This window comes from Lytechinus variegatus, chromosome 3 (genome assembly GCF_018143015.1).
Source record: "Lytechinus variegatus isolate NC3 chromosome 3, Lvar_3.0, whole genome shotgun sequence".
Classification (NCBI taxonomy): Eukaryota; Metazoa; Echinodermata; class Echinoidea; order Temnopleuroida; family Toxopneustidae; genus Lytechinus; species Lytechinus variegatus.
Window position 1 is genome coordinate 69,836,643 of NC_054742.1, and position 20,540 is coordinate 69,857,182.

At 35.0% G+C, this 20,540-nt stretch overlaps 1 protein-coding gene across 1 annotated transcript; it reads left to right on the forward strand.

Annotated features, from left to right (window-relative positions):
* Positions 1-22: 22 nt before the first annotated feature.
* LOC121411809 (protein FAM50A-like) lies at positions 23-20,091 on the forward strand. The gene is made up of 13 exons (XM_041604675.1): positions 23-205; positions 9,240-9,327; positions 10,544-10,631; positions 11,422-11,564; positions 12,664-12,737; positions 13,252-13,318; positions 14,769-14,830; positions 15,995-16,071; positions 16,745-16,799; positions 17,704-17,752; positions 18,375-18,445; positions 18,784-18,894; positions 19,500-20,091. Exons 1-13 carry the CDS (start codon positions 95-97, stop codon positions 19,506-19,508), a joined length of 1,005 nt encoding a protein of 334 aa, XP_041460609.1. The 5' UTR covers positions 23-94; the 3' UTR covers positions 19,509-20,091.
* Positions 20,092-20,540: the final 449 nt, after the last annotated feature.

The window sequence follows — 20,540 nt, forward strand, 5'->3', positions numbered from 1 at the left end:
ACATCCTATAAATTTATCACACTTTTAACGATGTGGAACTTTTCAATGGAGCCTCGGCCTCCAAAATAGTGGTATCGTCTTAAGCTGGGGAAAAATGGCCGAGTACAAGGGAGCAGCCAGCGAGGCTGGAAGAGTTCGTCAACTTTTGATGAAAAGGGAGAAACAGAGAGAAGAGCTAGAACGTTTAAAACAACGCATAGAGCAGGTGAGATCTGTAAAATATATATTTTTTCGGTGCTATTGGTGATTGAATTGGCATTATTCGGGGGGTACACCGAGAACTTTGTGAGTCAGCTGTTTGCTCCTGAGAGGCGCGGGGATCTCCTGGCGTGAGTTAAGCCGAGTTACCGGTACCGCTTACCGGTACTAAGTGTAGACCAAAAGCTTCGGTCTCTGACTCTGTTATTTTGGTTGTTCAGCTGAACTCCGTTGGCTTCACTCACCAAATACAGAGACCGAAGTTCTAGCGCGATCTGTACATGTACCACAGGGGACTCAACGGCCATATGTTTATGTACTTAAGATCGAATAAAACGGGGAAGAAGTGAATTTGCGCGACAGCCGAGGTAAGTCACTGTTTTTGTTCCTTTTAAAGGGGAAGTTCACCCTGACAAAAAGTTTATTGTAAAAATAGCAGAAAAAATAATAAAAGATATTGCCGAAGGTTTGAGAAAAATTCATCAAATAATTAAAAAGTTATTAGAATTTCAATTATTTGATTTGTGACGTCATATGCGAGCAGCATTCCTACATAGCAAATGGTAAAAAAATCAATGAAATGTCATTTTCTCAGAAAATTGAAAATGGTTTTCACTGTAACTTTTGTATATCAATAGACAAATCATTTCACATCCGATCATGAAAAGAAAACAAAATTAAGTCATCAGGAACCATACAAAATTTGAAATTCATACATTTTATATTACGTAACACATGGGGCAGCTGCTCGTTTATGACGTCACAAATCCAAAATTTTGAACTCTAATAACTTTCTTACTCTTTAACGGATTTTCCTCAAACCTTCACCAATATTTTTTATTATTTTTTCTGCTATTTTTAGAACAAAGTTTTCTTCAGGGTGAACTTCCCCTTTAACTTGATTTTTCTCAGTTTTTTTTTGCAATTAATGCCAAGAGCTAGGAATATTAATTTGCATTTTGGTCGCATTGATTTTCAAATTTTTGATTCATTAAAGACAAAAATTAAAGAGCCCCGATGGGGGGATTTTGCATTGCAAGTCCCCTAATGGTGGCTGCACGATAGCGAGCCGTCTGTGTACGAGGAGAAATTTTTTAAAAAATGTTAAAAAACTCCTCGAAACAGACGGCTGCCAGCTGTCTAACTAAGTGCTGCCTGCTAGCTGCTGAATTCTGCGTTTGTGGATTGTGTGTGGGATGGATGGATGGCGTTAAATCAACTGGGAGTGTAAAATTATCATTCGCTAGCTAAGTAGAGGGGCCAAATCGTGGTTTTGGGAACCACTCGTAGATTTGTGTGTGTGCACTTGTGTACAAAGTGAATGGAGGTGGAAATAGGGAACTGTGCGTGTGACTGAATAAAGCACTGCTGTGTGAAGTGAATGGTGGTTCCCAATATCACGATAATGCCACTAGAGGTTACTGTCCAAGACGCTTGTCTTTTGTTTCTTCATATGTAAACTAATTGATACTTTTTAAAGATCAGAAAAGCACTAGGTCCTACAAGACTCAGAGAAGTCCTTCATTTCTGTACCTGATCATTGTGATGATCAGATGATGTATTGTAATTGTATTTTTCTTATTTGCTAATTACTCTATAGTTTTGACTCTTGTTTGTGTTCATGTGTTTGAATTGAAAGCCAGCATGAAAATGAGAATAAGCAAACACAATTAACCCTGGACCCTCAAAAAAAGGAAAAGTTCTGTCTCGTTCGTTTTCCTTAAGTTCTGTCAAAATTAAAAACAAAATGGCTGATTGATACCAAAACGAGCACGACATAGATGTCTAACTCTTTACCCCCCCCCCTCCCCCCGGTTAAGTGGAAATAAGCCTCATAATCATAGTACAGGAAAAATCAACAGTTGCTGTGAAGGTGGCTGGTGGTGGATGGAGGGTTAGAGAAAAAATAGGCCATGTGTCATGAGGTTGCCGACCAAAAAGGGTGGTGTTACATATTTTGGTTAATTTGTGTTGAGTTATTCCTAAATATTTTCAAAACCTAAGAAGCTATGCCAACAAGTTTGCAGAGCTACCAAGTCTCACGCATTATGCGTGAGACTCAAGCATTTTGGACGCTTGTTCATCTCCTCAAATCTCTGTCTCACGCAACTATCACAGCCTATCCCCATATACATTGTACACAATGTCTGTGATCTCACTCAGATTCACAGAAAATCTCATGCATAGCTGGTCTTTGAACTTGGCATCTCTGAGTTTGGTATCATTTTAAAGCCGAATTCATTGGCTAATAATTTAGAAAGCTCTAGGATAAATAGAACACATTTTTAAAGACGGAGCACCAGCAATGGTGCCAGAAGCGGTGCCACGTGTACAAAGTCAAAGGGATTGATTCTCAATATTTTGTGCTATTTTGGGTAGATATTTTGGGTTAATATTTTTTTTGTGAAAACTTGACTTCCAAGTACAAATTTTGTATCATATTAAAGACACAACATTCTTTTTTACAGTGAATTGATTGAAAAATAGTTTTGGCAATGTCATTGTCATGTAAATACAAAAAAAGATACTTTTAATACTTGGTTTTGTTACAGAAATGACACATTCAGACTTGCAATATATGAAGAATCTTAGAAGTATTTTTGGTCTAATGTTATCAGAATTTCTTTGAAATTGTTTTATACCTTAAATCAGATGAACACAGTAGATATACCCACCATGTAATGGCAATGCAGGCAAAAATAGCATGCACAATATATATATTTTTTTTTTGGGGGGGGAGAAATTGCAAGAAAAAAGTTATGGTTGATTTTGAAGTAATTTCTTAACTTCTTAATTTCTTGTTATTAACGTCTTAATTTCTTAAAATAATGCATTGTTAGAAAGGTCTGTCTCTGTACTGTACAGAAATATTATTTATCATCATCTGTCAAAATTAAAAACAAAATGGCTGATCGATACCAAAACGAGCGCGACATAGATGTCTAACTCTTTACCCTCCCCCCTTGGTTAAGTGGAAATAAGCCTCATAATCATAGTACAGGAAAAATAAACAGTTGTGGATGGAGGGTTAGAGAAAAAATAGGCCATGTGTCATGAGGTTGCCGACCAAAAAGGGTGGTGTTACATATTTTGGTTAATTTGTGTTGAGTTATTCCTAAATATTTTCAAAACCTAAGAAGCTATGCCAACAAGTTTGCAGAGCTACCAAGTCTCACGCATTATGCGTGAGACTCAAGCATTTTGGACGCTTGTTCATCTCCTCAAATCTCTGTCTCACGCAACTATCACAGCCTATCCCCATATACATTGTACACAATGTCTGTGATCTCACTCAGATTCACAGAAAATCTCATGCATAGCTGGTCTTTGAACTTGGCATCTCTGAGTTTGGTATCATTTTAAAGCCGAATTCATTGGCTAATAATTTAGAAAGCTCTAGGATAAATAGAACACATTTTAAAGACGGCACCAGCAATGGTGCCAGCAATGCAGCACCAGCAATGCTGGCACCAGTGTTGTAGTCAAGGCTCAAACCTCCAAGGCCAAGGCCAAGGCCAAGGCCTGAAAACCTCAAGGCCAAGGCATTTCAATTGTACAATATATGGAAAAAAATTAGACAACAATGCTTAGGCGGCATACATGACACACAGGACCAAATGTATAAAAGGTGTGAGCGAGCAAAATTTTCGACCCTTGTACATTTAAACCGAAAATAATTTCATGATAGATCATGTAGATTTAGACATAAAATTAAAATAAGTATATAGTTACCTTCGTACATTTAATTATTGTTCTAGGCGATTCACAGTGCAATAATTATTATTACCAAGGTGATCTGATCCTGGCATGCCCATTCTTAACATACGTCTTTCTCCTCTACCTGGGACAGGGGAGGCAGAATTTTTTTTTTTTGGGGGGGGAAGGTCAAAGCCAAAAATGCACTTACAGTATAAGTCAAAATGAGAATTTTGGTGCAAACAGATGTTTTCAAAATGAGATTATCAACTGTGTGAAGAAGTTGTGTGTTTTGTGGAAATTAAGTTCAGCAAAGCTTTTTTAAGTTATTTCTAATTGATAAGACAGATATTTTGATTAAGGCTTTAATTTCCCGCTATAGAAAGCATAGCGAGCAAGTGGTTTTGAAAAAAAAAAACAATTTTGAAGTTGTAAAACTCGATTTTGGGTCAATTATGGTGCTAATCACTGTTAAAAGGGCATCCTTGCGAGATGTTGTAATAAGATGTAATAAGAAATGAATTTAAATATTTCGAGCTGTTTTTGTAATCATGGAAAAGGTGTGCATCTTACTAAACAAATTAACGCGAGCACAAAACACAAGCTGAAATTTTTACTGACCAGAAAAGGAAGCTGTTCTGGACTGCATTTAGTGACTCATAAATAGGATACATAACTCACCAATCAAATAATGCGAGCGCAAAGCGCGAGCTCAAAAATTTGTAATATTCCGACCTAAAAACTAGACATTCTAAGCATTTTTTTGTGTAAATTGAATGCGAACCTTACTTAACAATAATTTATGCAAGCACAATCCAAAATTTGTTGATTTTGAAACCTAAAATTTTGCTCTGTATGCCATTCTTGGCCCCTCAAAATATTTGGCTCATCATGCCATTGATGCCATAGCCCATTTGGAAATGACAAAATTGAAGTTTGTGTTCAAGTTTACCGAATCTTTTCAGAATATCATTAAGACTTAAAACATTATTGTTGGTCAAAGAAAATAATACAAGGAAAACCTAATGGAATAGAAATCAACCTTGTTATCATTCTTTAGAGTAAGCTATTTTTAAAGTATGAAAATTGTTGTCAAAATTGCAGTCAGATCTGTCAGAATTATTCCTGTCATAAAATCACTATAATCAGTGGCGTAACGTGGGTCACGGCATGGGGGGGGGGCACCAGCAAAAACTTGGAATTGCCTAGTGAGTGCGCGAGAGCTTAAAATTTTTGATATTCAAACCTAAAAAGGGACATTACAATCAATCTTTTGTAATCATGATACGTACCTGTCTCGCTAAATAATGCGAGCGCGAAGCGCGAACTGAAATTTTTGTAAATATTGACCCCAAACAGGAAGATTTTAAGGACTATATTTTAGGAATCTTTTATCTATTAAGATTATACACATCTCACCATAGTCATCTAATGGGAGTGCCAATAAGCGCTTGCTGATTTTGTTAGAATCACATCTAAACATGCACATAAAGCACTTGTAATCATGATTAACATACCCATCTTACTAATCAAATCTTTCGAGCGCGAAGCGCGAGCTGAAAATTTAGGAAATTCAGACCTGAAGAGGGGCATTTTAAGGCTTGTTTGTAGGAATTCAAGAAGACCTTACGTAGTTCACTAACCAAATGATGCGAGCGCGAAGCGCGAGCTGAAAATTTTTGATATTCAGATCAGAAAACAGACATTTTAAGGACTCATTCTAGGAATTGATGGAGAGCAGACATCTTTCACCAATCCACTACTGCGAACGTAAGCACGGACAGGAAATGTTTTATATTAAGACCTTAAAATGGACAATCACTTAAAGTATTCATGAAAAAGAAGCATACTATTGTACATGTAAAAGAATAACTCGAAGTGCGAGGAAATATATTTGGTAGTTTGGTGTATATTGACTTGAAAACGGGAGGTTTTAGTATAACAGGATTATATATCTCGGTAAACAGACAATGGGAGCACCAGGAACAATGAAGACATATGCCCTGAGCAATTTATGTTTCATTTATATGAAAAAAATGTTTCTAATGTAATGTAACATAACATAATTATAACATTATAATGAACATTAATGTCTTCTTTCCCACTACGTTTCTCTTCCTTTCTCCCTCTTTTCCTCCTTTTTTTTTTAGTCAGCCGATTGGGGGGGGGGCACGTGCCCCCATGCCCCCCCCTGTAGTTACGCCACTGACTATAATCCTTATCATAATTATTATCATTATTATTGATATGGTCATTATCCTTATTAGTCATGATTACATCATATTACCAATAAATAATATTAATTTTCATCACTTCTCTTTGTTTCATAATTATGTGATGATAATTGCAATTGATGGCACTGCTAAGTACACTTACTGCTTCTGCTGCTGCTACTGCTGACTGGTAGTATTTAGTGTCATTAGATATACAGAACAATTGAAACATTTATAATTACTTATATAAAACAAATAAAAGTACAAAATACAAAATGCCTTGAAAAGCCTTGAAAATGCCTTGAAAATGCCTTGAAATTTCAAGGCTCAAAATCCTCAAGGCCAAGGCCCTCTCAAGGCCAAGGCTTGAATGTTCAAGGCCAAGGCTTTGAAAAAATAGGCCTTAAGGCCAAGGCCGAGCATCAAGGCACTACAACACTGGCTGGCACCAGCAATGGTGCTAGAAGCCGTGCCATGTGTACAAAGTCAAAGGGATTGATTCTCGATATTTTGTGCTATTTTGGGTAGATATTTGTTAATATTTTTTGTGAAAACTTGACTTCCAAGTACAAATTTTGTGTCATATTAAAGACACAACATTCTTTTTTTACTGTGAATTGATTGAAAAATAGTTTTGGCAATGTCATTGTCATGTAAATACAAAAAAAAAGATACTTTTAATACTTGGTTTTGTTACAGAAATGACACATTCAGACTTGCAATATATGAAGAATCTTAGAAGTATTTTTTGGTCTAATGTTATCAGAATTTCTTTGAAATTGTTTTATACCTTAAATCAGATGAAACACAGTAGATATACCCACCATGTAATGGCAATGCAGGCAAAAATAGCATGCACAATATAATTTTTTTTTTTTTTTTGGGGGGGAGGAGAAATTGCAAAAAAAAAAGTTATGGTTGATTTTGAAGTAATTTTGTAACGTCTTAATTTCTTAAAATAATGCATTGTTAGAAAGGTCTGTCTCTGTACTGTACAGAAATATCATTATTTGGGTCATCAGGTGACCATACAAGTTATTATAATCACAAATATGATATTTAAAAAAATATCATTTTTCTATTCAACATCATATAACACGATTGCCTTAAACATATTGCTGTTTCTGAGTGCATATTTTGGTTCATTGAGCAACTTCCTTTCAGAAATATAGTCTTACTATCATTCAGTGTATACTTTAGTCAGGGCTCGACACTAGCGGCGGTCCGACGGTCCCAGACCATTAAAAATCGCTGTCGGGCCGGTAGATTTTTCAGAAATAGGAAGATTTACTGGTCCGAAATGACCAGTAAAAAATATCATTGTCGGGCCAGTAATTTTTCCAAAAATAGCACTATTTTAAGGGTCCGACATAAAAAGTAATAAAAACCATTGTTGGGCCAATAACCCAGAAATGGTCAAATTCACTGCAAACCATTTCCCCCCGACAAATTCTGTCATTCACACACAGAATACACACAGAATGAATCACACGCAAGTATTACTAGAGTAGATACAGTGTACATGTAGCTAGCCAGCCACACGATCCACATGGTAAATTCTCTACTGGCTGCGCGAACGAAACTTGGCTAAACTCTGGCAGAAATCTCTCACATAACTGTCAAAATTCACGGTTCATACTCATGAAAGGCTCTTATAATGTCCATATTTCCTAAAAATTGGAGTAACTCTGTCATTTGTAAGCAGTAAAAGGAAAAATTTTCACTTCTGTTTGGTTCAAACAGATCGGGTTTCGGGTGGCATCGTCTGAATACATATTAGCCCCACATATGCATTTATGTGTGTGTTGATACACTTGGTTTCTGACTTTCTTTCGTAGCTACTTTAATTGAGCCAAAAAGATACTGATAAAATATTTATGATGATGGTTTTACATGGAGCTTTCTTCCTCTGTTTTCTTCCTATCTTTCTTTCCTTCCTTTCTTTCCTTCTTTCTTTTCAATCTTTCTTTGTTTCTTCCCTCTCTTCTTTCATTTTTTGTTAAAGTTTTTCTTTTTTATTTTCCTTTTTTTCTTTAATTCGTTCTTTCATTCTTTCTATCCTTATAGAAAATATTTTTCTCTATTTCTTTTTTATCATTTTTTCTTTCTTTCTTTCTTTCTTTCTCCCTTCCTTTCTTTCATTCTTTCTATCCTTATAGAAAATATTTTTTTCTATTTCTTTTTTATCTTTCTTTCTTCCTTCCTCCCTCCCTTCCTTTTCCTTTCCTTCCTTCCTTCCTTCCTTTCTTTCTCATTCTTGAGTCCATCCATCCTATATTCATCCCTTCTCTTCATCCTTTCTTTCATTCCTTCTTTTTACCCTTTTCTTTCCTTCATTCTTCGTTACTTTCTTTGTTTCTTCCATCCATCATACCCTTTCTTTTTTTCATTTCATCCTTTTTTCAGCCCTCTCTTTCATTCATTCCTTCCTTTCTTCTATCTGTCTTTTTCTTTCCTTTTCCCTAAAAGTTGTTAAATCTATTCTTTTACCTTTCCTTTCTTTTTTTTGTGACTGCTTGCTTCCTTTTTCTCCTTTATTCTTTCATTCCTTCCTTTCTTTGTCTCTCAAGTCTTTTTTCTTCCTTTCATCTATTCTTTTACTTTTTTCTTTTTGTATTGCTTGCTTCTTTCCTTCCCTTTCTTCATTTATTTCTTTCCTTTTATTTCTTTTCCTTCCTTCCTTTCCTTCCTTCCTTTTATTCTTTTTTTCCTTCCTTTCTTTGTTTCTGTCTTGCTTTCTTTTTGTCCTTCATTCCTTCTTTTTATTTTTGGGGGGTAACAAAAGGCTAGAAAAATAAACTTGCACCTTTTTTAAATGTTTTCTTTATTTTTTGGGACCAGTAGATTTTACGTTCGGACCAGTAAAAATTTTAAAAACTGGGTATCTACTGGTCCGACATGAATAGGTTGGACCAGTAGAAAAAATAGGTTAGTGTGGAGCCCTGTCCTGCTTTAGTGAAAATCACCATGTAACGTGAAAGTAGGCGACCTCATGAGACACATGGCCAAAAATATCCTAACTTCATAACTTTTATCTAATGATGGTCAATGTCACAATATTACTGTTTGCTCTTGAAAAAAAATTCATGTAAGTTTGTTTTTTTCAATGATTTTGTTTCCTTTTGTTATCAGGACAGTGTCAGTCGAGTGTCTACCATCAGTGCAAAGTTTTCAGCTCATTATGATGCAGTGGAACAGCAACTCAAGAGCAGCACCATTGGTACAGTATTTCATTATATGCATGAAGGAATCAAAGGGAGTGGGGGCTGGGGGTGAATGGGGCTTTGTGTGGTTTCCATTTCGAAATCCTCTAGAGAGCCTTTTTTTTTAAGCTCTGAAAATCCACATCAATTGAAATGTCAAAGCTTATCAAATGGTGCAGATAACTTCCTTGAATTGTGAATTAAACATTGAGAAAGCCCTTCATTGACTCACACGAGATCACAACAATGGGGACCTCACGTTTCAGGGAAGAATCAAACTTTGTTTCACGTTATAATAAGCAAAAAATAAAGATATTTCATGTACTGTATCATATATTAAATTGCAAAAGTAAAGAGTGGGTGATGTCTGCAGCTTCCTTGGTTGCATTCTCACCAGGATGTGCATATAAATGTTTTGTGAATTTAAGCAAAAGTAAATGTCCTAACTTTCCTATTGAACATTAAAAATTTGAAGACATTTTCAGGTTCATGCTTGTTTGATTTTTCTCTTTTTTATTTAAGTCAACATGTTTTCGTGTGTGGGCTTGGCCTTTAAAGGTCAAGTCCACCTCAGAAAAATGTTGATTTGAATCAATAGAGAAAAATCAGACAAGCACAAAGCTGAAGATTTCATCAAAATTGGATGTAAAATAAAAAAGTTGTGACATTTCAAAGTTTCGCTTGTTTTTGACAAAATAGTTATATGAACGAGCCAGTTACATCCAAATAAGAGAGTCGGTGATGTCACTCACTCACTATTTCTTTTGTTTTGTATTGTTTAAATTGTACAATATTTCAATTTTTACGAATTTGACGATTAGGACCTCCTTGCCTGAAGCACAAAATGTTAAAATAATGGAATTCCACGTGTTCAGGGAGGAATGAAACTTCATTTCACATGACAATGACGAGAAAATCAAAATATTTCATATTTCAAACAATAAAAATCAAAAGAAATAGTGAGTGAATGATATCATCGACTCTCTCATTTGGAAGTAGCTGGCTCGTTCATATAACTGTTTTTGTGAAATGAAGCGAAACTTTGAAATGTCATAACTTTCTTATTTTACATCCGATTTTGATGAAATTTTCAGTGTTATGCTTGTTGAAATTTTCTCTTCTTATTCAAATCAAGTTTTTGTTGGGGTGGACTTGTCCTTTAAATTAGTTTGTACTTTGCATTTAGAGATTTGTTTGTAAGTCACAACTGCTTGTTTCCCCCTTTCTTTTTAGGTCTGGTCACCTTCGATCAGATGAGAGCAAAGAGAGAGGACTTGGTGAAAGAAAGAGAAAAGGAACTTGCACAATCATCTAAAGCTCTGTAAGTCAATTAGTACACTCCAATCTCCACCATAATTTATTTGATGAAACGTTGGCATTACTGTGTGAGATCCAAATTGTACAATTTTTTTTCTTAAACTCTGTGTGTCCTATCATCATAAAAATGTTAACTTCGTATTTCCTTTGCTTCACATGGAAAAAATAACTCATGAATGTGTCTAATAAGGAAAAAGTTGTAAAAATAGAAACATATGACAAAATTAAGGGTATGTTTCATGGAGCATCTTGTTGGTAATTTTCACTGACTTTTTGTTCTGAGCCAATCAGATGCAAGGATTTCAGTAGCTTATAACAGTTGTCAGTGAAAATCATTAACTATTTGTTTAATGAAATATCCCTTAGGGGTGAGATAAAGAACTGAAAAATTTCACCAAGAAATCATCCTAAGGTGCACAGAATGAAAATGTGGAGTAATTTTAAATTCAAGTACATTTTTCAATACCAATCAGTCAAAGTTCTATAATGACAAGTATCATGCATGCAGCATCTCCTTCACTCGAGTTGGCGATTCATTGACCCCCAATCCCCCCTCCCTTACAACCCATCCCTAATTACGGACCATTCAATAGAATTGAATTGAAAGACGGATGTACATATACTACTACATACCCTGAGAATTACTGAAATGTAGAATGTCTCATTTTACCCTCAATAATGACGTTCTCAGAGAATTTCCAGAAAGAGGAAATTGTATTTCTACAATGAATACCAATAAGCCGATCATTAATGACAGGCATGTTCTGTATCCATTGTTTCATGTGTTTGTACAGAGCAAAAGAACGAAAGAGGAAGAAGAAACTGAAGAATGCAGGAACGCTGTCATTCAATATGGATGAAGATGATGAAGAAGGAGAAGATGGAGATCGTGATGATAAAGAAGAGGAAGAAGAAGATAAAGCAGATGATGAGCTAGGTGAGATTTTCATTTTGTGTGTGCCGGTAATGTATATCAAGCTTCGTAGATTATTCCGACCCAGTATGGCCAGTAATAACAACTTCTTGTATGTATCTAATAGATCTGAAGAATATAAACAAATGCAGCTGCATCAAACAATTATGTTATGAGAAAGTATCTAAAATAAAAGTTGAATATGAACATATCATCCTTCATCTGGTCACACAACATATGCTCCTGTAACATCTGCTCTTGTCTTAATATTTCAGAGGGCATAGGGGTAGAGTTGGGATTGTAAGAGAGTTTATGGTTCAGAATTATGTAAAGATTGTGATATGGGTCAATTTAGTTGGATGTAACATGCAGGTTTTATGTTTGGCTTATCGTGCAGATTTTCCATCGGAGCAAATGTCACGGACCCTGGTTGTACCGGGTGTTGGCTCAGTTGGTAGAGCCTCCCGTCACTCAACCAGGAGGCCGGGGGTTCAAACCCACCCGCGTCAGACTAAAAGACATTAAAAGATGGGAGTTGCTGCTACCCTGTTTGGCAATTAAAGGGATAGAGCCTCGTTGATTAGGCGCTGCACTGCGGCTGCCGGGCCCATGATCAAGTAGACAAAACAAATTTTTAAAGTATTTCATTTCTGATGTCTATTTCGAACAATAAAATATGGATTTTCATTTTTCTCTGGTACATTTACTTATTGAAGTATTTCAAAAAGAGTTAAGTCTGACTAAACCTTCAAATGTAATTATTTAGTGCCAATGTGCACATGATATCTAATGAGTAATCTTATTGATTAGCACGTGGTAGATCACGTCCCATGAGTGTGATCTGACCAATCCAGTGATCCGTTATAAAGGGGTGTCAACAAAAAATTAGTATCCAACAACTTTCCTTGATTTTTATTGGCTGAGAAGCACAGGTGTCTCAATGTTAATTTGGTAACTTTCAGAGGAAAAGAGACTTTTTAGTATGAAACATCCAGTTCTTGTATGACATGTCCATTCTTGGACTTGACTAAAGAATATACCAGTTATTTTTAACTCTTATGCACCAAGACGCAGAATTGATGGTTAAACTACTCATGATTATTACTCTTTGTTATTATTGCAGTGGTGAAGAAGAAAAAGAGAATAGGAAAGAATCCTGATGTGGATACCAGCTTCTTGCCTGATAGAGACCGAGAGGTATGCTTTGAGTCAATTTACAGATATAATATATGTATAGTTTTTAAAACTAATTTTGCTTATTCACATACCTGTATTGCTAGATTTATGGGGGGGGGTTCACATGCATTCCATAGTGAAAATTTTTCATTTCAAACTCACCAAAATAGAGAACAAAACCATGATGAAATTTGATATTTTCAGCTTTGCATGTACATAGCTGAAAGATAGGAATTATCTAATGACTCTGAGTTGGTTCGTGGTCTACCTGTAATAATACGAAAAATGAGGTATTCTTCCTGTATGTTTGTATGTCATGATGTATTCTTTAACAAAACAATGTCTTTTGTGAAGCTGAACTGAATACTGATGAATATTTATATGCAGAATATGTATTTATATAGTATCCCGATCCATCCTTCAGACGATAACATATGTTCATCTGTTTTGTCAGCAAGCATTTTTCTTCCTGAACTCAATTGATATGGTAATCTCTATATGAATCCATTGCTTGTTTGTTTTTTGTTTCCATTAGGAAGAAGAAAAGATGATGAGGGAAGAGTTGAGACAGGAGTGGAGATCCAGGCAAGAGAAAATCAAAAGTAAGTTTGCTAACTGCCAAAAACACAGGACCTATCAATAAAAAGGACCCTTACTTTAATGATTGTTTGTGAGAAAGTTATTCAATTAATAATCTTAACACTTGTAATATATAAAAATAGGTTTGCTAACTGCGAAGTATACAGGGTGTATCAATAAAAAGGACCCCCAACTTAAATGATTGGTTGTGAGAAAATTATCCAATTAATACTCATAAAACTTGTGATACTTAACCCTATCTAGGCCGGGGTATTTTGGGAGTTCCTATGGCCGGGGGGGGGCCTCCCAGGCCCCCCCTAAGATCTCGGCCGTCGACCGCGCGATCGCGCCGAAAATTGGCACGCGGGTTGCCTGGGGCATAATCTACAAGATTGTATAGTAATTTATTTCATGCGAATCGCTATTAAGTGATTATGCTAATTTATGCGTAATTAGTATGCGAAATCATACTTTTCCCTCTAACTCCCTAAATAAAGCTCTAAATGTACTAATTTTTGGTATAGAAACTCTTTGTGGTGTCCTTAGCAAGTGTACATGAAAAAAATTGTGATATCAAATCATTTTCTTATGTATTATATTGTTTTTTGCTATTTCTTATGTATTTCATTGTTTTTTTTACCTTTTGTTTTTCATTGTTTTTTCAATGAAATTTGTTGGGGACTCTTCTCTGATCATAAAAAGCATAAAATGAATACATTTAGACTAGAAAACTAAAAATAATCATTCATTTATGAATTTTGGTTGAAAACACAATTTGCATTGACTTTGTACACGAAATCACGTTTTGAGCAATTTCCGGTCTGACATGCACTTACATAATGTTGCGTAATTTCGGAACCACGTACCCGGTGACGCAAAATTGGTCTCAAAAGTTGCGCAAGACTTGAAAGTAAAATGTCAGCGAGCGGCGCGGTCAAAAAATTTCGCACAGCGAAAATATCGCGCGATTCGTTGAGGGGGGGGGCCTCCGAGGCCCCCCCCGCCTAGATAGGGTTAAAAAAGTATGAATCACTAACATTCCAAATATGTCTGAATTTGGTTTCTATGGGAGTAGTCATACCATGTATTGTCGCTTCCTGGACTAATCAAAACTGAACCCAGCCAGTGGGACTGGTCCAGTGTAACTACATCAACTAAACTTATATTGATACTGTAAAAAAATACTTGCATACAATGTAATGAAATATGAATTAACTGTAAATGGGATTTTCTTAGAAGGATAGTTGAAGACAATTTGGTGAATTGAGCAAGAGCAAAAACCCTGCCTACGTTCCATTTTTTTATATTTCTAGTCATTTGGATTCCTGAATGTGTGATTATATGTTTAAAAAAAAATAAGAATACACATGCAACATTGTATATAGTAAGAATAATATCAGTTAATTTGATAATTATTTGGTTTCTCATGTATTGTATGCATTCTTGATTTGTTTTTGTTGTTTTTTCAATCAGATGATGAGATTGATATCACATACAGTTACTGGGATGGTTCAGGTCACAGAAGGAATGTTAAGGTAAGGTGTCATTATGGTTAATGTTATTGGCCAGTTTTCTGAACTCGGGTTTAAATTAAACCCAGGTTTAAAGTTGTGGTTTAAACTATGGAGAGCCAATCGAGGCACAAGTCCCTAATAGTACACATCCAATATTTTAACTCATTATGACATTCAAATTGTTCATAATTGTCTTGGAATGATGACTGAAGTATTCTACTTCTTCATGATGAAAGCAAAAGGAAAAAAAGTAAACATAAGAAATATACAATACAAACAGATTTTTAAATTTTTGACTCCCCATAATTTTAGTACAGAGTCTAAGTTGAACCTGACCTCAGAATATGGGCCATAGACTCCCCAGTGGTCTGCAGTTCAGAAAACTGAAAAGTGTAACAGAATTACAGAAAAAGACATAATTTCAAAGGAAAAGAAGTTTTTGGGGGCCAAAAATTTGGATTATGTAAGGGATAATCATGAAATTTGAAGGAAATTCTGATAAGCAGAACCTTGCATTTCAGTGTTTGTCGTGTGGCAAAACATACCTTTCTGCTGGAATGCATGTATACTATGGAAACTTGTTTTTTCTGGTTTTCCCTATATATAATAGCTCTATCATATGGTTTACATATGTCACCAGAGAACACTAAATTTGCTAAATTAGAAAATTTAAAAATGGCAAAATATTTGAATGGTCTGGTCTAGTAATTTTTTCGGCCAAGAATGCAAAAAGAAAATTTTCCTCCGACAGGGGGAGGGTAAAGTGTTAGCAATCCTTCTTCCTTCCATAGTATTTTGTATGGTAAATATTTATATAAATTCTTAGTATTTCATTTTGCTTTGCCCCAATTGTAAATATTGTCCAAAATGAAAAATCTACATTTTCAAGAGGAACAAAATATTTCTGCAAATTGCATTACTTTATCTGGTAAAAAAAAAGAGAAAAAAAGAAAGACTTCTATTTTCATTATTAACCCATCAATTCTTTATTTTCAGTTTTCAACACACTGCAGTTGCTTGGGCATGGAAACAGTTGGTAGTTCTCTACTAGTTTGGATTGATTCTGGGTTACAGATTATATAAGATCACTGCTAATGAAAAGTTGATTCAATTTCCATTTTTTTCGATCTTAGAACCTGGTCATGCAGATTTTTATTTTTCTTTGTTCTTTGTATATTTCAACAGATGAAGAAAGGAGACACTACCCAGAGGTTTCTTCAGAGATGTCTTGAAAATCTCAAGAAAGATTTCCATGAATTAAAGTAAGGATTCTCTAACTATGTGATTATTTTTTGTTGTTTTAATTTTGTATTACAACATTCTGTCATTCTAAAGTTTCCTTTCCTTTTATTTATTTATCTTTTGGTGCTACATTAAGTATATATAATAAAATGCTCATCTATTTGCATGATGTTTTATGTCAATGGAATCCAATTAATTTTTTTGGTTCAAATGATAGTTGCTTTATTACAGATTGTTCTGTATATATGAAATTTCATGACCACTTTACTCCACAAATATCTTGTGGGTACCTTAGTTATTTGAGTGTACTTCTATATCATAAGTTCCATTATATTTCTCTTATACTCATGTATCAGTACTGAAATATACATTCTATTATGAGTTGTTTATTTGTTTATCTTTCTGAGTTGCTTACTTTACTTGTTTAACTCATATTTGTTTTGTTTATTTTTATATCATTCTCCCATATTAATGTAGTGTTGGATTGATATGTCATCCCCCAAATCAGTTGCTTTTCTATAAAACTTGTGAAATGAAGGATGTCTATGCATTGAAATGAAATGATATTTTATGTGGTACGGGTGAATTGAATACATTTAAAAGTGGTAATTATGTATATTTTTTGTCTGCTCTGAAGAATACAATGGATTTGGATCTTAATTGTATTCCATTTTTATTAATTTCCTTTATCAGGGCTGTCAGTGTAGAACAGATGATGTACATCAAGGAAGATCTTATTATACCTCATGTAAGTATACCAGTTAGTTAGATTTAATAAAGATATTTACTTTTGTTATCGTTACTAATTCCTATAGATAGCTTTTCTGTTAAAAATAGATGACATTCAATTTGGTTGGATTGGACTGAAGGTTTAGCACTCCCTCATGAACACACTTTTGGATGTTTTGAAGGTTTGAAGACGGACAGTCAACCTGTCCGAAACGTCGAGTCTCTCTACTACTCATCATCTCTACTCGCCGACTCAGGCCAGCATATCAGCTCTACTACTCAATCTGTTCTCACTCATCAATTCCTTCTGGTTTACAGTCCTTTTCAGGACTACTTTCAAGAAAGAATACTCTACTCTCAAATCTCCACTTTCTCACCTATCCATTTCTTCTCTTCTATCCACTGTTTTTATAACACTCCACATGGTGTAACGTAAACCACATCAGCAAAGGAATACACTTTTATTGTGCATCAACCCAATTTAGGTGATGGCAATATGTTTAAAGGGTGTCCCTCTTGTTTTTGTTTTTGTTCAGATATAAAACTGTTTTTACAGGTCATCATCAACCTTTGGTAATGCATGCATAGACATGTAGAAGGGATGATGATCACATTAGATTTTCAGGTGACAAGGTCTGAGATTAAAGGTCACAGGTCGTTTCACATACAGTCATGATTATATCTCGTTCTTGTGATAAGTAAAGGACCATTCAAGGGATCAACTTCAAATTTGTTTCTGATTTATCTTCTCAGTCATCGCTACTTCTGAGAAAAGTAAGAATTATTGAGTTTAAAGCAACAGTGCAGACTTTTCTTTGTGGATGTGTTTTGTTTTCCAAATCAGCACTGGATCTTTATTGTATGATATATATTTTTCAGAGAATAAGTACTTCTGTTCTTTTGCTTGTATTACACCTTTCCAGCATTACAGCTTTTATGATTTCATTGTGACGAAAGCAAGAGGAAAAAGTGGTAAGTGTGATGAAATTCTATATTATACTGATAAGGAACATGCAATGACCTTTAACTTATCGTGGTTGGAGTCTGGGCTAAAAATCATGAGAAGCTTAAGTGTGTCAAGAATTTGTTGAAATCGAAATGCTTCTTGTATGAAATACAGGGATCCATCCCATGTTGACGGTGATTATTTTTTGTAATCCTATTGCCTGTAACCTGTTTAATAAAACTTGGTGTTTTGCTGACTGGATTTTGGTTGGTTGGTGAGCAGTGGTCCCACAATGGTTGAGTACAAAGTTGAAATTAATGGTAAGCCATATGCATCCACACCCATCTCATTAAATATTAGTGGATCTTAATGGTGCAATTGGTTGCATATGCTCAGATGACCGGTCAGTCATTTTTGCCCGATCCGTATGTTTACTAAATGAGCTGGGAAGAGCAGTCATGAGTAAAAGTATAATGACCGGTCATGAGGATGGTTTATCTAAGAAGGGTCCACATCACTGTGCTATAAAAGATATAAAACACATAATGCTCAGGCATTAGAATAATTTCCCATTCTTTCTTTCTTGGTAATTTTAATTAATGCCCGAGGTGATGTATATTAATTTTTGAATGTTTTTCTCTCTCCTAGGTCCCCTCTTCAGCTTCGATGTTCACGATGATATCAGGATGACCAGTGATGCTACAGTTGAGAAAGATGAGGTGAGTTGATAATTAATGTTACATTCATTATTCATAATTATTATTTTTTTCCTTAAATGCTAGACAATAGGTATTTTTTAAGCACATATCAATTTCGTCGGCATGAAAACCCCTCAGCACCATTTGTATAATTTCAAAATTTTCAAACATTAATGTTAATAGCTCAGTGCCATTGCAAAGCATGAGGGTATTTTGTGCAGTGAGATGCGTGAAAATGTTCTGGATGTGTTCTTGCACCACCAACAAAGGAAATAAAGTGATTTTCAAAGTCCGAATATCATTTTGCTGGTACTGAGTAAATATTGTAATTAATTTTCTCTTACAATTCGCGTTCATAGTCCCATGCAGGTAAAGTGGTGTTGAGAAGCTGGTATGAACGTAACAAGCACATCTTCCCCGCTAGTAGATGGGAACCGTATGACCCGGAGAAGAAATGGGATAAGTACACGGTAAGTCAAACATTGCAGACCTGATTACCAACAAATATTTAGATTTTCTTCTTCAGAAGGAGAAGAAATGTTCAAATCGTCACTTGAAACTCCTCTTTTTTCCAACTCTAGTTATTTTTTAATGGATTCATTGCTTACATTAATCAGCCCACCTGTGTGCTTTGAAACACCCATATAAAACACTCTATAAATATTATTGTTGTTGTTGTTATCATTTTATTATTATTATCAGAAGGAGGTTATTCCTGATAAAGATTGTGGCAGATATTGTCGCCACTGAAGTGGACATTAATTATTTTTATCATTTGGTTGAAAGGGTCTTGAATTGTATTATCTACTACATTCTCTACTGCTCCCTTTTCCTTCTATCTGCTCCTTTTTCTATCAATTACACTCAATTCCCTTTCATATTTTCTAGGTGTCACCATGACACCCCCATGTCTAATCTTTAATTATTTGTATGTTTTCTAAATTTATGAATTGCCAAGACTTACAAAGGCTCTAGCTATGCTTATCTTGGAGCCATGGCAAAATTAAATTTAATAAAAGTTATCAAATAATACATTTTTAAATGAATTCTTTCATATTTTTGTCTTTTCTTTTAGATTAAATGATATGTGACTGGCACGACTATGTAAGACTCCAAAGACTGGAACTGTGGACAAAAAGCTGAAGCAACTCTCGGACTGAACAATTATGTGTGTCTATTCTCAAAAATTAATACTCTAGAAAATGTACACCTGTAGTCCTTTGAGGCATTCCTCTTTGTAGAATTTCATGCCTCGTTCATTGATATGGCAAAAACATATTTCTAGAGTAGAAAAGTAACTATTCAGATATGAATGTTGTGATAAATGAAGAACACAATTTCCAAAATACCCTTCTGCATGTACTGGAGACCATTCAACTAGAGTTCTTATTGAATACTAGTATCCACCCCTACCCCCTCTTTTTAAAAGTCCCCTCCAAGCAAATGACAGGATATCTTCCCAAGGCAAAAAAAAAAAAGTTGTATCATGGTATCAGTTGTGGACTTCAGATAGCAGATGAATGGTTTCACAGTGCTGAATGCCTGCAAGTAACATCAGCTTTTAGCCATGTCTTGTGCAGTGTATCGTACCCTGAGACAGGTTTTATCAGAATTTTTTCAGGTTTTTTTGTCCATTGTATTATGAAATCATTTACATAATATGCGTACCGGTAAATGGTTTATGTTGGTTGTCATGTTATCATTTCTTTAGATATAAATGCATGTTTGCACACCTCATTGTAAATTGTAAATAAACATATTGACTTTTTTAAATAAAACATTTGGTCATTGTCAGTTTGTTTGGCATGGTTTTGTATTGCAGACCTATCAGTCGTTCTGACTTTGGAGAAAGAATCTGAATATTTATCACTCATTTTCCTATTATTTGATATTATTGTTTAGATGTGGGGTTTTAGAAGCGCAGATACATTTTATGTCTGACGAGGTTGTTTCAAAGAGACAAGAGTGCACGCCTATGAAAACCATCCAATATTAGAAAATATTGGATGAAATGAATATTTTGCCCCGCCCACAAGAATATCATTGGTTGATAAATGATTGTGCGCATGAATCTATTGTTAGGTCACAATGAAATTGCATTGCATATTAGTTGCCA

Excerpts from the sequence above, each read along its gene's own strand:
- LOC121411809 (XM_041604675.1), top strand. The coding sequence starts at position 95 with ATGGCCGAGTACAAGGGAGCAGCCAGCGAGGCTGGAAGAGTTCGTCAA. Across the intron at positions 16,800-17,703 it reads AAGATCTTATTATACCTCAT|CATTACAGCTTTTATGATTT; the intron begins GTAAGTATACCA and ends ACACCTTTCCAG. Across the intron at positions 17,753-18,374 it reads GAAAGCAAGAGGAAAAAGTG|GTCCCCTCTTCAGCTTCGAT; the intron begins GTAAGTGTGATG and ends TCTCTCTCCTAG.